This window comes from Pollicipes pollicipes, unplaced genomic scaffold (genome assembly GCF_011947565.3).
Source record: "Pollicipes pollicipes isolate AB1234 unplaced genomic scaffold, Ppol_2.1 Scaffold_6330;HRSCAF=7507_pilon_pilon_pilon, whole genome shotgun sequence".
In the NCBI taxonomy this organism is placed as follows: domain Eukaryota; kingdom Metazoa; phylum Arthropoda; class Thecostraca; order Pollicipedomorpha; family Pollicipedidae; genus Pollicipes; species Pollicipes pollicipes.
Window position 1 is genome coordinate 43,290 of NW_023596854.1, and position 21,949 is coordinate 65,238.

At 61.9% G+C, this 21,949-nt stretch overlaps 2 protein-coding genes across 3 annotated transcripts in view; both read right to left on the reverse strand.

Annotated features, from left to right (window-relative positions):
- Positions 1-2,061: 2,061 nt before the first annotated feature.
- LOC119106883 (dnaJ homolog subfamily C member 5) lies at positions 2,062-6,936 on the reverse strand. Its single transcript, XM_037230218.1, has 6 exons — positions 6,799-6,936; positions 4,954-5,092; positions 4,357-4,641; positions 3,412-3,471; positions 2,858-3,071; positions 2,062-2,078 (listed from the first exon to the last, which is right to left on the reverse strand). The coding sequence occupies exons 1-6, from the start codon at positions 6,816-6,818 to the stop codon at positions 2,062-2,064; spliced, it is 735 nt and encodes a 244-aa protein (XP_037086113.1). The 5' UTR covers positions 6,819-6,936.
- Positions 6,937-7,841: 905 nt separating this feature from the next.
- LOC119106881 (unconventional myosin-XVIIIa) overlaps positions 7,842-21,949 on the reverse strand; it is a gene marked incomplete at its 5' end in the record, with an annotated part of 45,016 nt that continues 30,908 nt past the window's right edge. The window contains 7 exon segments of one of the 2 annotated variants that reach the window (XM_037230215.1): positions 7,842-8,830; positions 9,096-9,247; positions 9,619-9,792; positions 10,361-10,726; positions 11,123-11,320; positions 11,660-11,907; positions 12,413-12,728. In XM_037230215.1, coding sequence (XP_037086110.1) covers positions 8,731-8,830; positions 9,096-9,247; positions 9,619-9,792; positions 10,361-10,726; positions 11,123-11,320; positions 11,660-11,907; positions 12,413-12,728 — 1,554 coding nt within the window. 2 annotated transcript variants of the gene reach the window in all.

Genomic DNA, 21,949 nt, shown 5'->3' on the forward strand with positions numbered 1-21,949 from the left:
AGTGACATGGCATTCTTCTCCGCCGACGGCTAGCCGCAGCACGGCCTCCAGCAGGTACCTGGAGGTCGCACAAGCACTGCCCTATCAGCTGCAGTGACGCTACCTTCTGTCTGACGGCCAGCCGCAGCACGACCCCCAGCATGCTGCTGGTGTATTGCTCCACATACCGACGCTTCCTCACAAAGGCTCAAGGCCTTTCAAAGGCCCGTGCTTGCTCTATTTGAACCAACTGGACCTCAAACCGCTACCTGACACTTAGTAATATGCAACGGCGCAGGATTTCTGACCAACGCAGTCGCAGCCAAAGCGATAAGACGGCAGCTGTCTGTACAGACTACATTTGCGTTGGTCCCTTCTACGCGGATGCGACGACGCCGTGCGAAGCTGGCACATCCCACGGCTACTGTGAGAATCCAATGAGCGAATTGAGCACCAAGCGTACTGAGAAACAAATGAACGTTCGTCATGCCGAGCTTTCCAAAGGCGGGCGGGAGGAAAAACATCCGACGCGTTCCTTATCATATATATTTATAGCCATGGAGCGCGTGTTTGCGTACAAACGCTAGAATTGACGGACGATACGAGGCCACATCACCACGACCACCCTCGGCACGTGGCGAGCGAGCGCCTCGGCCTCGGCGAACAGCGAACCGGTCCTCACTACCCGCACAAACGCGCTCCTACCGACCGGCGCAAAACAAATCAACTAGAAATCGACGAATCGAAATTATCACATGCGTCATCGAGCGCGCGAGACTGCGCGGCGCCACATCTGAGCACTTTCTGACAAACCAAGGCTTGATAGTTGTTCGATAGGCATTTGCTCAGTACTCGACGGTGGCAGGAATGTTGAGATAAAGTGAGATAAGGGACGCACTCACTGGACCACATGAAGGCGAGGGAAGGCTCAAGATATGGCGAGGCGCGATAAAGGGAATGTCTGAAGATCGACAGACTCAGAGGTCACACCTATAGCTAAGTTAGCTCCGTAACACCCACACACGGCACAACACACACTGGTAGCGCCGGCACTGACAAAAGTCTAATAGGCGGGTACAGCAAACCAATTAGAACACAGGAGACTAGAAGTGTGTTGGCCAGGTGCCACACCCACTCATCACTGCTGCACCATCGATGTGCAGACGGCAAAGTGAACGCCCGCTAGTATGTACATCGCAGACCGACCGCTGATTAGAACCACGTTCAGCGAGCGCCTCCGCCGGCGCCCATATTGCGAGTGCACCAACATCACACGCGGCGATTCTATCCACGAGGGCGAGACCAGGGACAGCCCCCCCCCCCCCCACCTTCCCTTCCCTGCTGGCGACGAGACTGGCCAGCATGACTAGAGGTCGGCGGCGGGCTCTCCCCGCGCCGACCGCCTCAGTCTTGCGCGCGCCGGCCCGCCTCCACGCGTCCCCGTCGAGGGGTAATACTGACCCGACCGCCGCCTGGCGGCAGAGCGGCCCCCGGTCGGCGAGCTCCACCAGCCGGGGACGGGTCGCCGAGGGTGCTCCAAGGTCGACACGCGCTGCGGGGCACCGGCCAAGGCCCGCACCAGGCAGCCGCCGCGGCACCGACTCCCCCGGAGACCAGGCATGCCGGACTGTTTCTGCCAGCCGACGACGAGACGACCATTCGGCTGCTGAATTTGAAGCGGCACCGGACAATGCCTCTAAGCGTGTATCCCGAGACCCCACCGAACATAACGTGCACCCGAAGAAGGCATGCACGCGGAATTCCGGATCCCAATACGGCGCAGGCTGAGTGAAGGCGCGGGTCAGTCCCACGTCATCAAGCCAGTGCAACCAGTCCGGCACAGCGGACCCGTCCACCGGCGCCACCTGACTGACAGGTCACGCAGCCGGCAAGATTCTCGATAGGTGCTTGTTTTGGATCCTCGGCATTTTCAGGTGCTTGACCTAGGCACGGGTTCGCGACCTCTATCCAGCCGCGGTGCGACGCGAACGCCGGCCTACGTCGGAATCAGTCCGGCACTGTCGGCAAGGCCGGCGTCGACGACGGCGGTCCTGTCCGACACTAGCGCCGCGCAACGGACAGCTACTGCAGCCCGTAGCCTGGAAGGGGACGGAGGGGTCTGTCAGAGACACCAACCGGCTGTAAAAAAGACGACGCTGACACGACTTAACACTTAGAAGTGTTCACTGCGTCAATAAGCACGAAAGCGCTGACAAAAACACTAAAGAAAAACGCAGTAACACCAGATTACGATCCGTCCGGTACTGAAAGCCTTGGGGCACGGCTGACGGCCGGACTCTGGTCTCCTGATGACCGAATTAAGTGATGATTTTCTTGTCACATGCCAGATTGAGCCGTTGTTCAACGGTCACGACGACGTTTTTCAGTCACCAATCAACTACGCAGCGCTCGTCGCAGCTGTGGTGGCAGCATCAGCCAGCTGATCGCCAGCCCGTCCTCGCTATCTCAGACGGCATGCAAGCTGCGCTTGGCCAAACGACGGCCACATCTGGCCAGACGTGTGCCAGGCCGTCTGGTAGCCCATATTCCCGAAGACCTGCGGCGCCCATCCTCCTCACCGCCCCGACGGCACGTCCTGCCATCACTCGTGCTGACCACCGCCGACCCGAGCAGCGCGCCCCGGGCCTGGCCTGTGGTGGCCTCCCCTGTCCGCCCCGACGGCATGTCCCGCCATCATTCGCGCCGACCCGAGCAGCGCCGCCACCGGCCTGCCCGTCCTGACGGCATGTCCCGCCATCACCCGCGCCGATCCGAGCAGCGCCCCCGGGCCTGACCTGTGGTGGCCTCCTCCGCCCGCCCTGACGGCATGTCCCACCATCACCCGCGCCGACCCGAGCAGCGCGCCCCCGGGCCTGACCTGTGGTGGCCTCGGCCGCCGGAGCCGGCGCCGGCGCCGCCATGGCGAACGGGTTGTTAGGGTTGGCCGACTGGTGCGGCTGACTCTGGTTGGCCGACGGCGGCGGCGGCATGGCGAACGCCTGCGGCTGGCTGGTGACCGGCTCGCCGGCGCCGGCGGCTGCCTCGCGCTCCGGACTGCCCGCCTCCAGGTCGAACTCCTCGTCGCCGTCTCCCTGGCGGCACCACCGAGCGGCATAGTCACCCCACGCCACAGTCACGACCATCGGCGCCCCGGCGGCCGGAAACAAGAATGCCAGCCGTGACGCGATCAGTGCAGGCGACTACGGCCACCAGAGCGAGCGCCGGTGGCATCTACAACGCAACGTCCGAAAACCATGCACAGGCAGCCGAATCAAAGGAAACCAAAACATGCAAACTGAACGCCAGCCTCGCCCTCTGAACTCATCTACACGCGGAGCCACAACGCGTCCCACACTGCCTCGGGCGGGCGGCTCTTGTCCAGTCCAGCGGAGGCGCCTCCGCCGACCGGCGCCCCGCGCCACCGTGACCTACCTCGCCGCGGACGGGCCCAGCCGAGGTCGGCTGGGAGGTCACCACTGCAGGGTCGTCGGGCTGGCGGCACAGGTGGCGTGCTCAGGGACGCGCCGCACGCTGCGGACCGGCTCATGCGAGCCGCGCGCGGGCCGCGGCGAGGCCAGCCAGCGCTCCGGCGGCGCCGGGCACACACGCCACCGCGTGCGGGGCCAAACGGAAACGGTGCGGCAGGCGGGGCGGGCTCGACTACGCACAAAATCTGTGCACGAAACGCGGATGCACAGGCACGCATGTAAACACGGGGAGGGATGCTTGCCACGTCTAAAATGCCAGGCGGGAGGGGGAGGGGGTCGACGACGACTAAAGCACGGCCGGCCAGGGGAAGCGTGCACCAGAGGACATTATATGAACGTGCAGCGCCAGAGACCCGGCTGGCCAGTTTACCTGTGGAGCCGCACGCTGGCCGTAACGTTAAACGGTGACGTAAGCGCCTCCAGGGATGGGGCACATTCAACTTCAATGATCTACGATCTTCCAACCGTTACCGCCTCTTAAAGCAGCAACCATATGGTTTCGGCCTCACGTGCCTCTGGTTACGCATAGCAGTTTGTAAGCAAGACATGATACCTCGATCGGAAGTTAATCACTTGTGACTGACGGAGACAGGATCTAAATCCAAGAAAACCTAAATCCCGCCATTCGCCAATGACATCGACCTTCATAAGAACACACAACACCGCCCGCCAATAATACCACACGACTGACCAAACGAGTCTATGCGTGGGCTACGACTTAACAAGCTCGGAGGACACGGCAAAGATTTCAGAGCCTTTCACAGCTTCAAACGGAGACCGCCCGATCTCCGAGAACCGCGCCGCCGCTTCCCACACCAAGGTCGCACCCGCGCCGGACAGTGCGCCACAGCGTATCGGGACAAGCGAGGGGGGACAACATGCCACTCACGTTGAGGTTGTGGTAGGCGCCGGACTCGTCGGGCGCGGCCGGCCGACACTTCCCGCAGCAGAAGTTGCAGCAGCAGCAGAAGCAGCAGCAGAGGTAGCAGCCGGTGATGACGCCGCAGAAGATGAAGAGCGCGCGGCACCAGCCGGACGTCACCAGGAAGTAGGTGTTGACGTTCTCCTCGCCGAACTGCTCGGCGATGTACAAGCCGAGGGAGCCGTAGTTGTCGTAGATGTTGCGTTTGATCGAGTCGCTGAGCGTGGCGTGCGCCCGGTTGATGTCTTTGAACTGGAACGCAATGGCGGGTCAAGACTCGGCCTGACTGCTGCATACCGGGTCACCCGAGGATCGATGATCACGTGGGAGCGTGACAAGACAGCAGCGATGGACACTGAGGGTTCAGCTCATCATGAGATATTACCCATCTGTTTATGATCATATGGGATGTTTGGTCGATAGCACTAATTAGTTGACTGCCACCACTAGCTGACCAGGCATGGAAGCCTTGCCTTTCCTACCAACTAGCACTTGCCAGTTCATACACAGTGAAATAGTGAAATAGATACAGTGAACACATGTTAAAATGACAAAAGATGTCACCTTTTCAGCTGCTTCTGGATTGTCTGGATTTTTGTCAGGATGATACTTCAGGGCCAGTCTCCTATATGTCTTCTTGATTTCCTCCTGGGTGGCTGTTTTGGGTAAGCCTAGGAGTTCATACAAGGAGTCCCCCTGTGTTCTGAAAACATGACAGCACCTGCTAGTGGCAAAAATTGCTCTTCATCACAAGTCACAAATCACTAGATGTAATGACATCATGTATATATATATATATATATATATATATATATATATATATATATATACATATTTGTACATATATGTCAAGTAATTTTGCATGCATGTCCTTGAGCACATGCAAAAGTACTCTACTAAGCTAACCCCAATGCCATGGCAGGCTCAAACAATGCCTTTCATGGGCCGAATAAGGACCAAATGTTTGGCCTGATGAAACCAGGGTTGGTATATGATGGCAGAAGCTGTTTCTGCAAGGTGATTTATCTTTCACAAACTGGCTGGTAGGAACCACTGATACCAAAACTGGCAGAAACTGGCATGCTTGAGGAATAATTTTAGCATGACTGCAATCAATATAAAACATCAAATATCATATTACAGACAAACAGCTCTACTGGTATGTGACAAAATGAGGACACATGTAAAAAGCTTAAGAGGTACTCCTGGTATAACATGACTACACCACAAGAGCTATGCAAGAAGAAGAATTGCTGACAAAGGTACATGCCAGCTATTAGGTAACAAAGGTGTATGGTACACACAATGCGTACCTTACCAATTATGAGAGAAATCAACATTTCAAAATCTCAAAGACCATGGAAGTTCACGTCATACATATAATTATATCCACATCATAGTGAATCCATGCATTAGCATATATAGAATATCCACACACTGGGTAGCCTGGCACCAGATAAAGCACCATATCCCTTAATCAATGATCAAAGCATTAAGTTATTAATAATCATGGTTCAGAAGTGAAATGGTCATTCTGGCAGGTACAATTTTTGTGGTATTGTTGTGACATAAATCTCTTGTTTTGAGTTGACTGAGAGGGAATACATTGATAAGGAAGAAAATAGTTTCAACTTCCTGAAATGCCAAACCCACAATAAAACATTTCAGGGTTTGAAGACCAGCATGATTTAAAACATAATTAAAACTTTAAAATATCAACATTGAAACTTTTACAAATGAGAAGCAATTGTCTAGATCATTTTTTAATCCTCAAGCTTAGCCTCTACAAAAATTGTTTAACAGGGGTGATAAACATTGAACATAATCCTGTACCTGTCAATAGCCTTTTTACTTGAGGTATGCAGGCATTAAGATTGGGATAGGCCTTGTTTGACTTAAATGCATATTTCATGGTGACTAGAAGTGAAACTAAATAAAACACTATGCATCAAATTCACTAAATAGCAGTCTTTGCAAATTTGTGTTGCCTGCTTTGGGCCATTCCTTGCATAACTTTACATTTAGGCATGCCATCCTAAGTAGAATAGGAAAGTTACACTTTGAGAACAAATCCCAATCTGCAGCTGCCTAAGCCAAGGATTCCTTTAAGTACCTGCTTACCCAGCACAACACATCTGTTGTTCCCAAATTATCCTCAGCTTACATCAATACATTAATGAAAAAGAAAACATTAGCCACACACAGGCTCAGCAAAGCCAAATCAGTGCCGGACTCCTGGTCAACCAACATGGCTGCATAAAGCCACAATGAGTTGCAATATCTGGGAGCAATGTCTAATCACAAAAAAAACGAGAGGACCTTATCCGGCAAACTAATTGAGGCCCAGCATCATCGCTCGACATCTCCAGGATCCTCGTTAAGCCAGGTAAGATTCGAACGAATACTTACGACAGCTTCCTTTTGTCCATATTGCTAATTATCGGGCACTTAACCCAACAAAGCTAAGGGACAAGGGGGCAACCCCTGAGCCTAAGGACTTAACGAACGGAATTATCAAATTGTAAGATAGATCGTCGCCGGTCATGAGCCCATCCCTCGAACGCTCGGCACAAATGCACAGCCCAAGACTACAGCGCGCCGCAATTGTAGTTTTCGCCAGCTGATCGATGAAATAGTTTGCATATAGACCGGTAGGTGTCCAGTACCCTAATAGCAGAAGCGTTTGGGTGGAGACTCCAGTTCTGTGACGGGAAGAATTGTCACGCCCCAATATTTGGTCAAATTTAGCATAAAGCCTGACTGATGCATTGAAGGAAGCTATTTCAAGCACATCTGAGCTCCCGATAATGGATAAGTTGCACCAGCAATAAGCAGAGCCCAGTGCATCCTGCACAGAACTCCCCATTCTACGAAGGAACGGAGTTATCAGATACTTAACAGGCTGGGCCTCACATCTGTTTAAAACGTTCAAGGGAAGATATAAAAAATTATTACTGCGCTTAAGATCACAAATGGGCACGCCAAAAGCTACGATCCTTTGGCGTCGATCCTGAATAAAGGTTCATGCTGATGCTGCCCCGTCGTCCACAGCACGCACTCTATCCGTGCAGTCGGAATGGCTCGATGGCGAGCCACTAAACGACATGACGTGGGAATTCTGTCTCCGGTTCACACTTGACGCAAAATGATCGCTAAACGCGTGATGACGGGCCCGGATGGAGGACATCGCACGTATTCGTCCGCCCACACCTATGCGTTCCTGAACGCCCCCGAACAACTCGAAGTCTAGTACTGTGAGCTGGTTGGCGCTAGTTCAGGAAACGTTCTTAAGCTTCCTGAATCGGGAGTTCGCCTTTCACGCCCAGCCTGCCAGATTTCGCAGTTTCCGTGCAAACTGTGCCGGTCTCGTCGCACTCAACTAAATTCGAAATATTCGACTACGCTCGCCACTCATCCTCGGCATCCCGGCCAATTAGGCCATAACACATCAGTATGAATCAGGTATATATTTTCATGTCATATCCCATTATTATAATATTCGGTTCACGTCAATGATATACAGCCATAACTGTAGGCATACACAATGCGTTACGATTGGTGAGGCATTCTTTACACGCATATGTATACAGAACACTCACAAACACAGGCATTCCAACACATTGATCAGTACATTTCATTCTTCGAAAAGCGCAAGCGCAATCAGTGGTATCAGTGACAGGCATTCCTGTTCTCGATCTCGACTCTTTGCTTCAAAAAGAGGAGAGAAAACGTGCGTTGCAGCCCACGGCCTCAGCACAAGCCAATGGCAAGCCACTATCTCCTTGAGAACACCTGGATTTTGATTATGCAGTAGCGGCAGGAGCGCACGAAGACGCGAAGAAATCACACTCGGCTGATTTCAGCCATGCTACGGGACTGGCAACACGACATAAATAAATAACTGGGGGATCGGAAGCAACGACATGGCTCGTGGGCGCGCTCGGCGTGCGCCCAAACTTTCGAAGCGTGACGGTGCGGTGCCTGAGGATCAAGGAAATAAGTGAGGGGGCGTACAATCATGGGCTGTGTTAGTGTGGGCCTACACACGCACCACGGCCGCGTGCCGCGGCCGTGGGTTTGTACAAGCGAACTCGACAAAACAATCGACAGAACCAGCCGCGCCGTCGGCGGCGCGCGCGCCCCGCAAGGCAGCTCATCACAGCTCAGCTCGGGAGACCTCCCCTCGCGGCTACCCATGGACCGGCCCATGCATTACTGCGACAGCGCCGCCCGGCCGAGTCCACTCTAAGGACGAGGTAAACTTTCCCGCACAGGGGTATCACAGTAATGCATGTGGCGGTGGCCGGGTGGCGGCCGTGTTCAGTGGCGGCGGCCGGCGCGTCACGCGTCCGACTCTCGCGCGCCGTTCAGCCGCGGCCGCAGATCCGGGTCTGAGCTGACCGACAGCGGCGACAGGGGGGACGACACCGAGCCGGCCGACCTGCTGGGACACGAGCACGGTCAGCGGAGGCCGGCGCAGCACCAGCACGCGACGTAAGACTCCAACGTCGCGTCACAATGCCCAGTGGCTCAGTGCCTTCCTTTTGCAATTCACACGCTCTTGAGCGTGGGATAAAGCAAACGCTTCAAGTGGGCAGACCATAACAAAGAAAGCTAACTATATGCTGCCGACAAATCGACTTTCCTGACCACCTCCCGCTCCCACGTGTCCTCGGCCCCGATGTGTTGGCCCGCCGTGCCCTCACCTTCTATCCAGGTCGATCTTGAGCGGCGTGCCGTTGCTGGCGGCGGCGCGGCCCGCCTGGCCGCCGGGCATGTGCGCCGACAGGAAGCTGTCCAGGTCCTCGTCCGAGTCCGAGCCGGCATCCGAGTCGCTCGGCTCGCTGTCCAGGTCACCCTGCGGCCGAGCGCCGGGGTCACGTCAGGTCACCGGTCACGGGTCACGTGGGCCGCGCGGCACACGCTCAGACAGGCCACCGGTGAACGCTGCCACGTGCATCGAGCGACAATGCCAGCTCCTGAAGACGGTAGATTAGCCAACTCGACGAGACATTGAGTCTACATATTGGGTAATCGCACGTAGCTCTCACACCAAAACGTAAAATAACGACACTCAGAGCCATCTGTGGCCTAAGGCATACCGCCGTCACACTTTCAACCACATTCCCAGCGCCTTCCGTAATTTCCACAATTCCCAACCCAACAGCGACCAGCACGCAAGCACCCCACCGCCATCTCCATCAACCGCTTCCCGGCGGCCGTCCGCACCTGCATGGCGTTCTGCAGGTCGCCGATGCGTTTGAAGGCGAGCTTGAGGTCGCCGCGCGCCTGGGAAGCCTCGGCCTCAGCCGTCTCCAGCTCCTTGGCCAGCGAGCGGGCCTGCAGCACGGCGTCCGACTCCTTCCGCTGCGCCTCCGACAGCTCGTCCTTGCTTTCGCGCAGCTGGCGGAACGCGGGCGGCGTCAGACAGAGGCATGACAGACGGGTCATGACCGGCAACTGTCACCGTGGTGGCCGTGCGAGCGCACGGGAGTCGATGGCGTGAGCAACGGAGACCGCTTGGTGCAGGCCCGGGGTACAAGTATGCGGACGTTCCAAGATGCACTCTCAATCACCACAAACGATGGTCCTTATCACAAAACGCTGACACAAACATGGAACCAGGCCGCCATCACATATTTCACGATAAAACACACCACGGAGGGAAATCACACGCCGTTTGTGTAGCACCACGGCGCCATTCACAACCCACGTCTGAACGATCGGTCACCGTGCCCCACCTGCCACCAAATTGGCTCTCACATCAGGCAGCTGCCGTCACTACGCACCAAGGGTACCGTTTGACCGCCGCTTGAGCGGTGGCCGGACTGCCCCTCGCCTGTCATTTCACCCGTCTCCCAACATCTCCAATCGCCCTCAGCCGTCGCTCCGACAGTCCCCGTCCCACCTACCCAGCTGCAGCCGTCACATGTCGCTCAGGCAGTCTCTCGCCGCCAGCCGCAGCCCTCACCTGTCGCTGCAGCTTGCGCAGGTTGTCGGCGGCCACCTGTTCGCGCTGGCGCGCCTGGTCCGCCTCGCCGCCGGCCTTCTCGATGGCCTCCTTCAGCCGCGCCAGCTGCGTCTCCAGCCGCTGCTTGGTGGTCTGCTCGTACTCGCAGCGGCTCTCCAGCTCGCGCACGCGCAGCTCCAGCCGGCGCTGGTCGTGCGCCGAGGCCGTCTCGCCCTCCAGCGCGTCCAGCCGGCTGGCCTTCTCGGCCAGCTGCTCGCGCAACAGGGCGCGCTCGGCCTCCAGCTCGGTCAGCTGGCTCGCCTGGTCCTGCAGCGTCAGCTGGTCGACGCTCAGCTGCGCCACGGCCGCCTTGTACTTCTTCATCACCTGGTGAAGGCCCATGGCCGGTCAGACGGCGGAGCGGCCGGCCCGACGCATGACGTCACCGAGGTGACGTCACACCTGTACGACGGTCTTCGGCTATCGCGCCGTCAGTAGGCGCGCTCAGCGCTCACCCTGACTCACGCACGAAAGGCGCGATACTCCACTGCAGGGTTCTCATAACGCCCATCACAGGGTATATCTCGATGCACTGCTCTAGTGTAGTGCATACAGACGGCCTGTGACGCAGCATTGCCTGCCACCCTTCAGTCTTTCTACTCGTCCCGAAGGTTCGCCACAAACCGCTATGAAAACCACAGCCCCGCAAAGCCAACACGCGAGCAAACGGCCATCTGCGCCCCTCTCGCCGGTGACACCCAGCCGGCTGCCCACGTGACTCACCTCCTGCAGCTCCTCCTCCTGCTCGTCCACCTGGCCCTGCAGCTGGTGCAGCTCGCGGCTGGCGGTCAGGTAGCGCGTCTCGCTGTCGGTGCGCGCGCGCTGCGCCTCCTCCAGCAGGGTCTGCGTGTCCTGTAGCTCCTGCGCCAGCGACTGGCGCGCCTTCACCGCCGCGCCCTGCGCGAACTCGGCATCCTCCAGCTGGCGGAGACGACGCGTCACACGTGAACAGCGCGGGCAACAGGAACAGAAGCCACACGCCCACGCTCGTGAACTGTCATGAGCAAAACGACCATCAGAAATGTGACCAAACTTGGATGCAGACGAACTTCAAAATCATACCGCAATGAACACCACAGAAGCGGCGGCACGATTTCTTCGCCAACCGTCATAAGCTGGATCAAACGCTGATGAGCTGGTTCTACATTAAGCTTCAGTCCAATTCACGCTCGTGGCAATACTCGAACGAAATGGCCATGCTGTGCACGCCTATTGTCTGCTCCTATAATAAATCCACACGAGTCCCCTTAGAGCACGCACCTGGTTCTTCAGCTGTCGGATCTGCACTTTGCTGGACGCCTCGGAGCGGGCCTTCTCCAGCTGCGCCTGCGTGTCCTTGAGCAGGGCGCGCGTGCGCTTGAGGTCCCGCTTCAGCTTGAGGATGGCCTCCTGGTCGTCCTGACTGATGGTGTGCTCGTTGAGCGCGATGATGCGTCGCTCCAGCTCGTGCTTCTCGCGCACCAGCGCCGTGCGCTCCTCGTGCTCCGTCTCCAGCTGGGACTCGAGCCCTGCCGAGGCCAGGACAGCGGTCGAGCATGCGCACGGGACACCGTCCTGAGGTGCACGGCGGTCGGACGGATCACGCAGCCGAACCGGTCGGCGGCTACGGTTAGCGGATTAACAACGGCTGTTGGCATAGGGCGCGACGACAATGCGAGGAAAAATACCCGTTGACCGTACAGAGCCAGACACATTGAGCGCGCAGGCTCAACGAGTATCCAAAACGGGTAGGCACGGCACAATATTGCAGATGGTGCAGACTTAGCAAGCTATACGACTGTTGGCAAGCTCTAATACCTAACTTAGACGCCGTATTCTGGTGGCGCGAGACGTTGTCCAATTACGGTAGGCATGTTGATGACTAATGGGAATCACAAACACGTTATGAAATACATAATACCACTGAGACAACCACCAATCACTTTCAAGCAATAGACGGCCCACATGCTACCACTCACTCACTTCACTCGCAACTCCAAACCAAAGCCAACCCGCCGTCGGCCGGGGTCGTACCTTTGAGCTTTTTGCTGGCGTTGGCGCGCACCTCCTCGGCCTCCTCGTCCTTCTGGGCGATCTCGCGGCGGTGCTCCTTGCGCACCTGCTCCAGACTCATCTCCAGCCGGAGCTTGGCCTGCTCGAGCAGGCTGACCTGGCCGGCCAGGTCGTCCAGCTCCTCCTCCTGCTCCTGGCACTTGTGCTGCAGGTCGAGCCGCGAGCGGCGCAGCGCCGCCACCTCGTCCTCAGAGCCGGCCGACGAGCCGAGCTCGTCCAGCTCCCGGCGCAGCGACTGCACCTTCTCCTCCTGCATCTCCAGCTCCAGACGCATGGCCTGCCGGAGCGCGCAGCGGACGACGGAGGTCAGCGCGGCGCGGCGACAGGCTCGCTGACTTGCCGTGGCGACGGAGCACGCCACCCACAGAGCGGCAATGGCAAACTGTGACCGAAGTTCACTACACATGTCAACAGAGACAAACACAACGTGACGTACCGACGACAGGGGAGGACAGCTTAAACAACGCTAAATCGGAAGTAATCAAACTTCAAACAGGCGAAGAAATGCGCGCTCCCCTGGCGATACGTCACCAGCCAAACGCGGCGGCACACCCGGCCGTGCCAGCGCCGCCGTCAGTCAGCCATGACGCGCAGAAGCGCCTCCCAAAAGCAGCCGACCGACTCACGCGCACACCCCTACTCGACGCGATACCGGCGCTTCCGCTGCGCCCCGACGCGAACGCTTCCGCTCGGCGCAGCGCCACCACCGGCCCGCCTCGGCTCCGTCCCCCAGCGACGAGCGGCGGCCGCAGACGGTATCGGCTCGGGACGGGGGCGGCTGCCGGCGTGCAGACCGGGCAGGGGAGCGGCGACTGACAAAGCCGTCCCCGCTGATGCTATCTGGCTGCAAGCCACTCAGGCTCGGACACAGGTGCTGGAGGCTGCGACCGCCAGGTGCGCAAACGGCGACACGCGACGAACTCTTATCGGTCACGACTGCCAGGGCGCTGTGGTAGGTGGCATTGTCTCGTTCGACCGGTTCGATCCTATAATCACGTACAGCACAAATAAACCCAACTGGTATATCCTGTCAGGCTCTGCCCAATATTAGCCAATCATATCCGACGGACATAAACAAGCACCTTCCTTGGCCTGCGACGCCGACGTCTACGCGCTGTTCCGCAAGACTCGATCTAAGTCCGCAGTTAGAAGAAGGCTTTATAAACATGTCGTGGTTCACTACAGCAGGCTAGCACTGGCCGCGCTGAACAGCTGAAGCGGCGCTGATGTGGAGATTGAACGCCCCGTCCCCCGTTCAAGCCACGTCAGGCGTCTCATCGCCATACCACAGATTCTCTCCACGCGGCGGACCGGAAAACCAGCCATGCGCGCCGTCTCGGGGAGACGCCGGGCGCCGCCCGCCCTCGTCATGAACCTGCTCTCTCTCCGCTCCGTCACGACGCTGCCTCCACCTCCCGGCCGGCTGCAACCGATCATCCCTACCGCACGACATCCGCCACACACCGACAAGCGCGGCCCGGGCGTCCACCTGCGCGCGCGCCGCACCGTGCTCGGTCCCGCGGGCACGAAGGCTGACAACTTTCGCGCGTCTGGCGACGCCTCGCGTGCTTTGCGAAGGCCGGCGCCCGGCCGGCGGGACTCGGGGCCCGCCGTGGTCGGTGACGGCGAGCCTCGCGGCGAGGGTCCCAGCGGTCCGAGGCTCCAATGGTGTCCAGCGGTGTTCAGCGCCCGACTGGCGACCCCCGGAAGCGGGAGACGGCCGCGGCGACGCCTCACAGGGCGAGGCGGTAGCACGCCGGGCCCGAGGAGTGGGCTGTGTCCCTCGCAGGGGGTTTTCGTGACTCGATTCAGCGGCAAAAGTGCGGACGACTGTCCCAGGAGCTATGGGCGCGGCTCTGGGCGGCGGCGGCATAGAACAATCATTCTTCAAGTCAAATTGCTTTTATGGCGGTCATTTACGCGATCAAGTCGCCAAAAAATTCGCTTCAAGAACCAGCCGCCAGCTTAACCATCAATGCGGCCTTGTATCATAAATACCGCGGAGCAATAATGACTATTTATGACACATTCCGAGACATAAATAACTGGCATGCCACAGGCGACTGACTGCCTAGCATGATAATTCATGGGAATCCGAGGAAAACGTGATGCATTTCTGGCGAGGGAACGCCGCCAGGTTTCCCACAATGGCTTTCTCTCCGTCTCCTGAGCTGGCTCGTCAGTCACGGATAATTCCAGTGTACGCGACTGGCGGTCGGCGGCCGCGGCGCCGGCCACAGCCCACGGCGCGAACATCGCAGTTTGGGGCGTGCCGCCCTGTCTCACGAGGCAGGCAAGGTCAAGTCGGGCCGCCGGGTCCCCGCCCCCGCACCCTGGCGTGATTCACCGCCGTCTTCCCAGGTGGCAGCAGCGCTGCGTAACCCCAGCCGCGCGGCTAATTTTTAACGCGCGCGTGCCGGCTGCGCCGGGTCTGAGAGCGCACGTGGCTCCGACATCGGATCTCCCGTGTTTGGCGCAGCGGCAGCGGCGGTGGCGGCAGCGGTGTAGATCGAGCCAGCGCCAGACGGCGAACAGGCGTGAGCACCGACCGCGCCGGGCCCGGGCCGCGCCGGCCACCACGCCACCGCCGCCGCCGGCCGGGTCCCGTCGGGGCTCACGAGATCAGCAGCGCTCAGGACACAAGCGCCGCGCCCCCTCCCCCCGCCTCCCTCCGCGACCGGCGTTCGCGGGCCGCCGCCGCCGCCAGCCGGCGATAAGCCGCCGTCCCGAGCGGCCTTCTGACGGCTCTCGGCGCGGCGGATCTCACGCTCGTCAGGCGCGAGCGCCTCGCGTGCGTGCGGCGCGTAAGCGGCCAGGCGAGCGCCGCGCCAAACGAGCCACGCGGGGACCTCACCGCGACGCAGCCGCTGAAGCGCACTGACACGGATGCCGCCAAGGTTTTCCTGGCTGGATCAGCGCCAGCCAAAATTTCGGCCTTCTTACTGCCAGGACGGAACGATTAGCGGCGACTGTCCAGACAGGTTACCTTCATTTTAGCATTGCCATTCACATGCGGGTGCAATATCACGATGCCACACGTGACGTTGTTAAGCCCGCCACCTCCCTCATGTGGCCGCCCTTCGCCTCCTCCCACCTGCGGCTCTTCGAGCGACCCGTCCGGTCCGCCCGTCGACGTACCTTGCTCTCGCCCGGCCCCCGCCGCTCTGTCTCCGCGCGCCGCCCTCTCGCTCCCGGAGCGCGGTCGCCGTCCACCGTTATCTGGCAATTACGGCCGCCGCCGGAACGCAGAGCCAACAGCGCGGCGCCGCGATAGACCGGCGCCGGCCCGCAGGACGCCACTGTGCGGCGCCGCGGCGGCCGTCGCCTCCACGCCGACTGCTGAGGCGCCGCAGATGGCGCGCTGATCTGGCGATGGCCGCCGACGGCACCCTTCCGTGTTACCGTAACACTTGCAGTGTCCGCTTATGGGCGCACTGTGGACTAGCGGTCGGCGCACCCTCAAAACGCGACCGCTATCGGTGGCGTCAGCTGACGTGCCCCGGACGAAAAGTGTCCGTCAAAGGTACACTTTGCCGGGCCCGGAGCGTTTTTTCGACGGGTTGCGAGCGTGTGGGCGCTAGATTATACGGGCGCCGTTGCCACCCGGCGGGGTGCCCTCCATTCAGGGCCCGCCCCGCTGACGGGCGAACCGGTCGGTCACCGGGCGGTGTCCAAGGCCGGCGCCGTCGACCCGGGGCCCTCCAGCCTGGCACCGGGGCGCCGCACCCTACGTGAGGCCACCGGGGCCCCTCGTCACGCACTCGGGCAGAGCACCGAGCCCTACAACACGGTCGGCGTGGTCGACCCGGGCCCTCCCGCCCGGCACCGGGACATAGCGCCGCACACCGCATCAGGGTCGACCCTGGCCCCATTGCCCGGCGATGCGGTACCGCAGTACAATCAACACCAATGCGACGCTGAGAGGGGGCTTGCCGCGCCGGACTAAGCAACATACGGCGTACGATAGGGCTCGGCAGGCCGCACCAACGCCAAATAGCGACAGACGCACAGGCGTCGCACGGCACAGAGGCAGTGCGTGTCCGTATGCCGGCGCCGTCCGTCGCCGCGCCAGTGACACCCGCCTCTACGTTGCGACCGCGCGGGCTCAGGACCGGCCCGCCGCCGACTGCCTGGCTCCCATATGGCGACAGCGGCGCTCGGGGCCAAAGTGGAGCCGTGACGCCATCTCGTCCGGCCCGCCGAGCCGGCAGCGGCCCAGCGCGGTCCTCGACTCGGCCATCGGCCGCGCACCATCTGCGTGACAGGACCTGCCCGCCCCCGCCGACGGCCGCGGTCGCGCCGGAGCGCGGCCCGCCACAGGCCCGGCCGCCACGGCGCACCAGGTGCCGCCGCCGCCTCCGCCGCCGTCTCCGAGCCGGGGCCAAACGTGGCGATAGGCGGCCGCACCCTCAAGCGCCCTCGTCTCCGCGGCATAGCTTCCCCGAACCGCCTGACGCCGCGCCCCGATCGGCAGCGAAGCGCGGGGCGCGTCGAGCTGCTCCAGCAGCCGTCTCGTCGCCTGCGCTTCCCCGAACGCGCTTACGCCAGTAGCAGGCCGGGTTCCAGGTGCGTCCGAGCGCCGGAGCTGCCGCGCCGGCGAGGCTCGTTCCCCGAAGCCGGCTGCGGGACAGCGCGGTGATGACGGGCCGGCCTGCCCGCTGCTTCGCTGAAGTCCGGCCCCGGCGCATGCTGATCGCCGACGCCGAGCACAGCCCCGCCCCCTCCCCCCCCCCGCGCTCACCGCTCCCCGGCACTCCCGCCGCAGTGCTCAGCATGGAGCCCGACAGTTGTGGCAGAGGAAGCGGTGAGTCAGCGGAGGCGGCGCCCGCTTTCGGTGACGCATCGCCTGCCGTGTACGAACGGGGCCCGGGCTGCTGAAGCCGGGCGTCCTGCCGCCCGGCGGGCCGGCACACCAGGCGTTACGCGAGACGCAAAGTGCTGAGGTGGCGGACACCGGCCCCCCGCCGCCGGCGCAGTTTCAACCAGTAACCGACCAAGACCCAGTCCTCACTTATCGCGACGACAAAAAACCTGCCACAAAAAACAACACAAGACAGCTAATAGCCGGCCGACGCCGCAGGACCGGCACCAGCACCGCTTTTCCCGCCACGCACGGAGCCGTCCGGCGCGCGGCGGGGCGCCCGCCGCGCGCTGCTGCCCGACCCGCCCCGTGAAATGCGACAGCGGCAGGTCCCGCCGGGCCGCCGCCCACGGTCCGCCGCAGGCAGGCGCCGTACACGACTCAGGGCCGGCTAATGGCGCCGGCGGCGGGCCGGGGGCGGCGGCCGAGGACGCGCCGCCGCGACACAACGCGCTTCCGCGCGGCTCACGGCCGGCGTGGCGCCGCCCGCGGCCGTCACGGCGGCGTGACGTGACGTCGCGGCGAGGTCGGGTTCCCCCGTGCCCGAGGAAAGCATGAGCCGGCGCCTGCAGCTGGATGAGCGCTAAGACCACTGTGACGGGGAGCAGCTCCGGTCCGGCAGACCGCGATAAGCAGCTCAGTGCCATGCTCAAGATTCGCGTGAAGCCCAGTTTCGGAGCCCGTCTCCGCACGGCAACAGCCACCGATGAACCATGTTCATTAAGCCATCCGACGACGGTCCGAGCCAGACAGGAAAGTCGCATCGGACGGGCCGCTCAGTTCAGACAAGTCTGGACCGCGCCCGGAGCCGGCCCGCCACGGTCCGCGCCCCCTCTTCCCATGGCTGTTTACCCATTATCTGGGGCACGGCGCGCGCCCGGCCGGGAGCCGGCAGCGGCGGCAGCGGCGGCCGGCTGAAGGCCGGTGGGACGGCGGGCCTTGGCAGCAGCGGCCGGGCCCGGCAGCGCCGGGTCGACCTTCGCACACGCCCGTCCCGGAGCGCACACCGCCGGCAGCGAGGGCGCATCGGCGCCGCCGCCGCCGGCAGCCAGCGGACACGCCCGGAAGCCCGGGCGGCGCCGCAGCGCCAGGTAGTGACCACCGACCAGGGTCTTTCCCGAGCGGCGGCAGCGGCGGGGCAGGCTCGCTGCGTTACCTGTTTCTGCGAGGCCGGTGGGCTGATGATGCTGGTGAAGGAGGGAGCAGTGGGACTGGCCCGCGGCTGCTTCTCGAACAACAGGATCCGGCTCGACACGTTGGCCATCGTGCCGTTCGGCATGGCGTCCGAAGCTTGGCGACGCGGAAACGCGCTCAGGAGGCGTGCTCACAACACCGCGGCACGATCCGCTGGGGCGACGGAGAGTCCGAGCCTGCTCCGCTCGCGCGTCTCGGCCGCCGGCAAGGTGTCCGCACCGGACTAATACGTCCGCGGTCCACGCCACACGCACACCCCTCCAATTGCCGTCCACGCGCAACGCCTTTCCGGCGAGTATCGCGGAGTTTTCCCGACAGCTCCGTCGTCCCGGTCACGCTCACTGGCTCCCCAGCTGCCGCGTCGAGACGTCGCCCCGCGCCACTGCCGTCAGCGCGTCCCGACCGTGCCCGCTGTGACGCCTCTCGCACCCGGTCGTACCCCTGGCACCGTCGTCGCGGGCGCTCCTCCGACTGAGCGCGCTCAGCTCTGCCGTCCGGCCGGCGTCGCACTGCTGACCGCCTTTTGTTTTTTCCGCGCGGCGGCGCGCACCGTTCGCGGCGGCGGCGGCGGCCTCCACCGCTCCACCGGGCGGCGCAGAGGCGCGCGGCCAATCAACGTCGCCGGCAGCCGCGCTACCGCGCGCCGCCCAGGTGAGCGGCGGCGGCGGCACGCACACGCGCCGCCAGCGACGGCCGGCGCCCGCTCACGGGAGCTCGACGCCGGGCTGGGCACAAACACCACCCGCCCCCGCGCCGGTCAGCACGGCCCGCCACGAGACACTCCAGACTGACGTGGTCATTACTCCAGCCGGTTAGCCATTTCAGGGAGTTCCACGCGGGGCAACGCTTTGCGACGTAGCGCCATGATTCGGCGATTCTCTTCCATGATTTGCAAGGCAGCGTATCATGGCAACATGTCATTTACAAGGCAGCAGTCGGCCTGTCGGCGTCCGTAACTCCATTACAGTGCGGGAACTGCTTGGTCTGTTCGCACCGCGCACGATTGACATATGTATATATGGTATATAACGGTCTTTCACCAGCCCTACGGCTGTGCACAGACGGCCATTCGATCTAGCCAATCAGTGCGTCGCAAATGGCACAAAAACTGGGGCGATCGAAGAACAATCGTAAAAGCTGGTCAATCCAGACAGGGAGGACCGAGAGAAACCGTAGAAATACCAGGTCCTCTGACACAAAGCCAGCTAATGATCTTCAAGCGAAGAGCTAACACAGACAACTCGTTACAAAAACGTGCAGAATTTTGAGATCACACAAGTGCAGGAAGGGCTGATGGTCACGGATAAGTACACAATGTTGGTGTAAAAAAGTTTGATGAGCCATTGTAGGGAAGCCTACTTTTCACAAAAACAGCCATTCAAAACGAACGTGCAATGTACATTCATGCATACCTACTGTACGTCACTATATCAGGTCATGTTCCTGCACAAGTTGGTCGAATAAACCCCGCCGCAAACGGTCGATTTACTTATCGTCATGAGGAAAAACCACAAAGTAAAGGCACTCAGCCTTGCTGAGAACTGCAAGCCGTTTTTAGTTTTTCGGCCTGCACGGCAAAAAGAACTGGCCAAGGAGGACTCCTTCGTGACAGAAGAGCACACCACCAACACGACGGCGCAAAGCGGCTAGATCCCGATCCAGAAGTAGCCAGATCCGGGGCGGCTTCCAGGGCCGCGCGGCAGCCGAGATCCCCCACAGCGGGGCGCGCTCTAACGCCGTTACCTTGGCGGCCCGGCGGCCGCGCGCGTCCCATCGGCGCCCTTGGCCACGCCGGCGCGCCCGCCCTGACGGCCGCGGCGGGCCCGTCGCGAGGCCGGGGTCGGGGGTCGGCGCACGGGGGCCGTGTCAGGCGCGCCATTAGCAGCAGCGCCGCCGCCGCCGCCGCCGCCCGGGGTCGGGTCGGGCCAGCGCCGGTGGCGCCGCTAATTACCGAGCGCCGGTTGCGACAGCGCAGTGGCCGCGTCGCGCCGCGGCAACGCATCCCGGCCCCGCCGCGCGGCCGACTCAGCGCGGCCGACGGAGACGGCGGCCGCGTATCCGTCCGCAGGTTTCCATTCAGGTCGGCGGCGGCGGCGGCGGCCGCTGCCGGGACCGGTGCGACAAACCTACCGCGCTCCCTGCCGAGGCCGAGGTCAGAACAGAGCCGCAAAAACTCGCCCCCGGTCATTGATATTCTTATCAAGAGTACACCGCATGGCCCCATTTACATACTGGAAAACCGGCCATTCTTCGCGGCCGAAAGCCCCCTCGCCTCTGTATGGGATCGCCAGAGCAGTCGCCCGATCATCTCGATGGCCTGCACTGATAAGGCGCGGCAGCACCGCGTCGGCAGCCGCCGCGGACGCGGCGGCCGGCGCCGAGCACGCGCAGCGGCGGCCGCCGGCGCGGCGCGTGACTCCACGACAGTGGCGGCGCGCCGAGCGCCCCGGGGGGCGCGCGGCGCCACGCCCCGGGGGTGCGGCACGCAGCGGCGGCGCCGTGACTGGCGGCCGTGACCGTGACGCCGGCGCGTCACGCGGAGATTCTGCGGCGGGCCGGCCGGCGCCGGTGGCCGGGCAGGGCCCGGTGTTCGGCGCCGCACTGCGGACCCCAGTCAGTGCTTCCCCACCCGACCGACAAAACCAGGCGCAGACAGCAAATGGAAGATGAATGGAAGCGCGGGACCAACGGTCCGCAGCCTTCGTTACCTGCTCGGGAGGTTCTGACCGGTTAAGGCTGCGAACGTGTCGTCCGACAAAGCGAGGCCGGGCCACGACCGACTGAGGCTTTCTGTGCTGCGCGCGGACCGGTGGCCACTCGAGACACCGGTGGCGGCGGCGGCGGTGGCACACTCGCCGCCCTGCGCAGCTGGCGGCGGCGGCGCCGGCCGTGACGGTCCAGTCGTGACCGGCGGCGCTGCCGCGGCTGCCCGCCCGCCCGACCGTGACGCCGCCCGCCGCCGTCTGACCCAGTCTGACACGGCACGGCCGGCCGACACGCCACGGTCGCAGCGGCAGGCGGGGAGCGGCAGCCGGCCCGGCCCGGCCCGGGGAGACGCGGTCGCGGCCCACTCGCCACACAACGTGAACGCCGCATGAGTCACCGCAGCCGCTGCGACCGTCTGCAGAGAATACCTACAGCCAACAGCGAGCACACAACTGCAGCCACGCCTCGCGCCACAAACCATGGACAACGCGACCGGCAGCGGCAACGGAACCAGAGCCGTCAAACCCGGCCCGAACCACGCCGTTACCGCCTCGCCGCGGCCGCTTCTCCGCGCCACGCCGGAGACGGGTGGACCGCCCGACAACCCACGGGCGCCGGGCAACGACCGGCCGACTCGCGGCGGCCCCGCCGACCGGCGTCCGACGGCGTCACTGCTGACCGGCGCGAGCGACGGGACCAGCCGCGCCGGCGACCGGCGACGCTCGCCATCAGTAACG

Bases quoted from the DNA above. Each gene is read 5' to 3' on its own strand.
- LOC119106883 (XM_037230218.1), bottom strand. From the start codon at position 6,818: ATGGACAAAAGGAAGCTGTC. The intron at 3,472-4,356 runs GTGAGTGGCATG...CTGTGCCGCCAG, and splicing joins GCGCCTACCACAACCTCAAC to CCCGACGACCCTGCAGTGGT. The intron at 3,072-3,411 runs GTAGGTCACGGT...TGGTGCCGCCAG, and splicing joins CTGGGCCCGTCCGCGGCGAG to GGAGACGGCGACGAGGAGTT.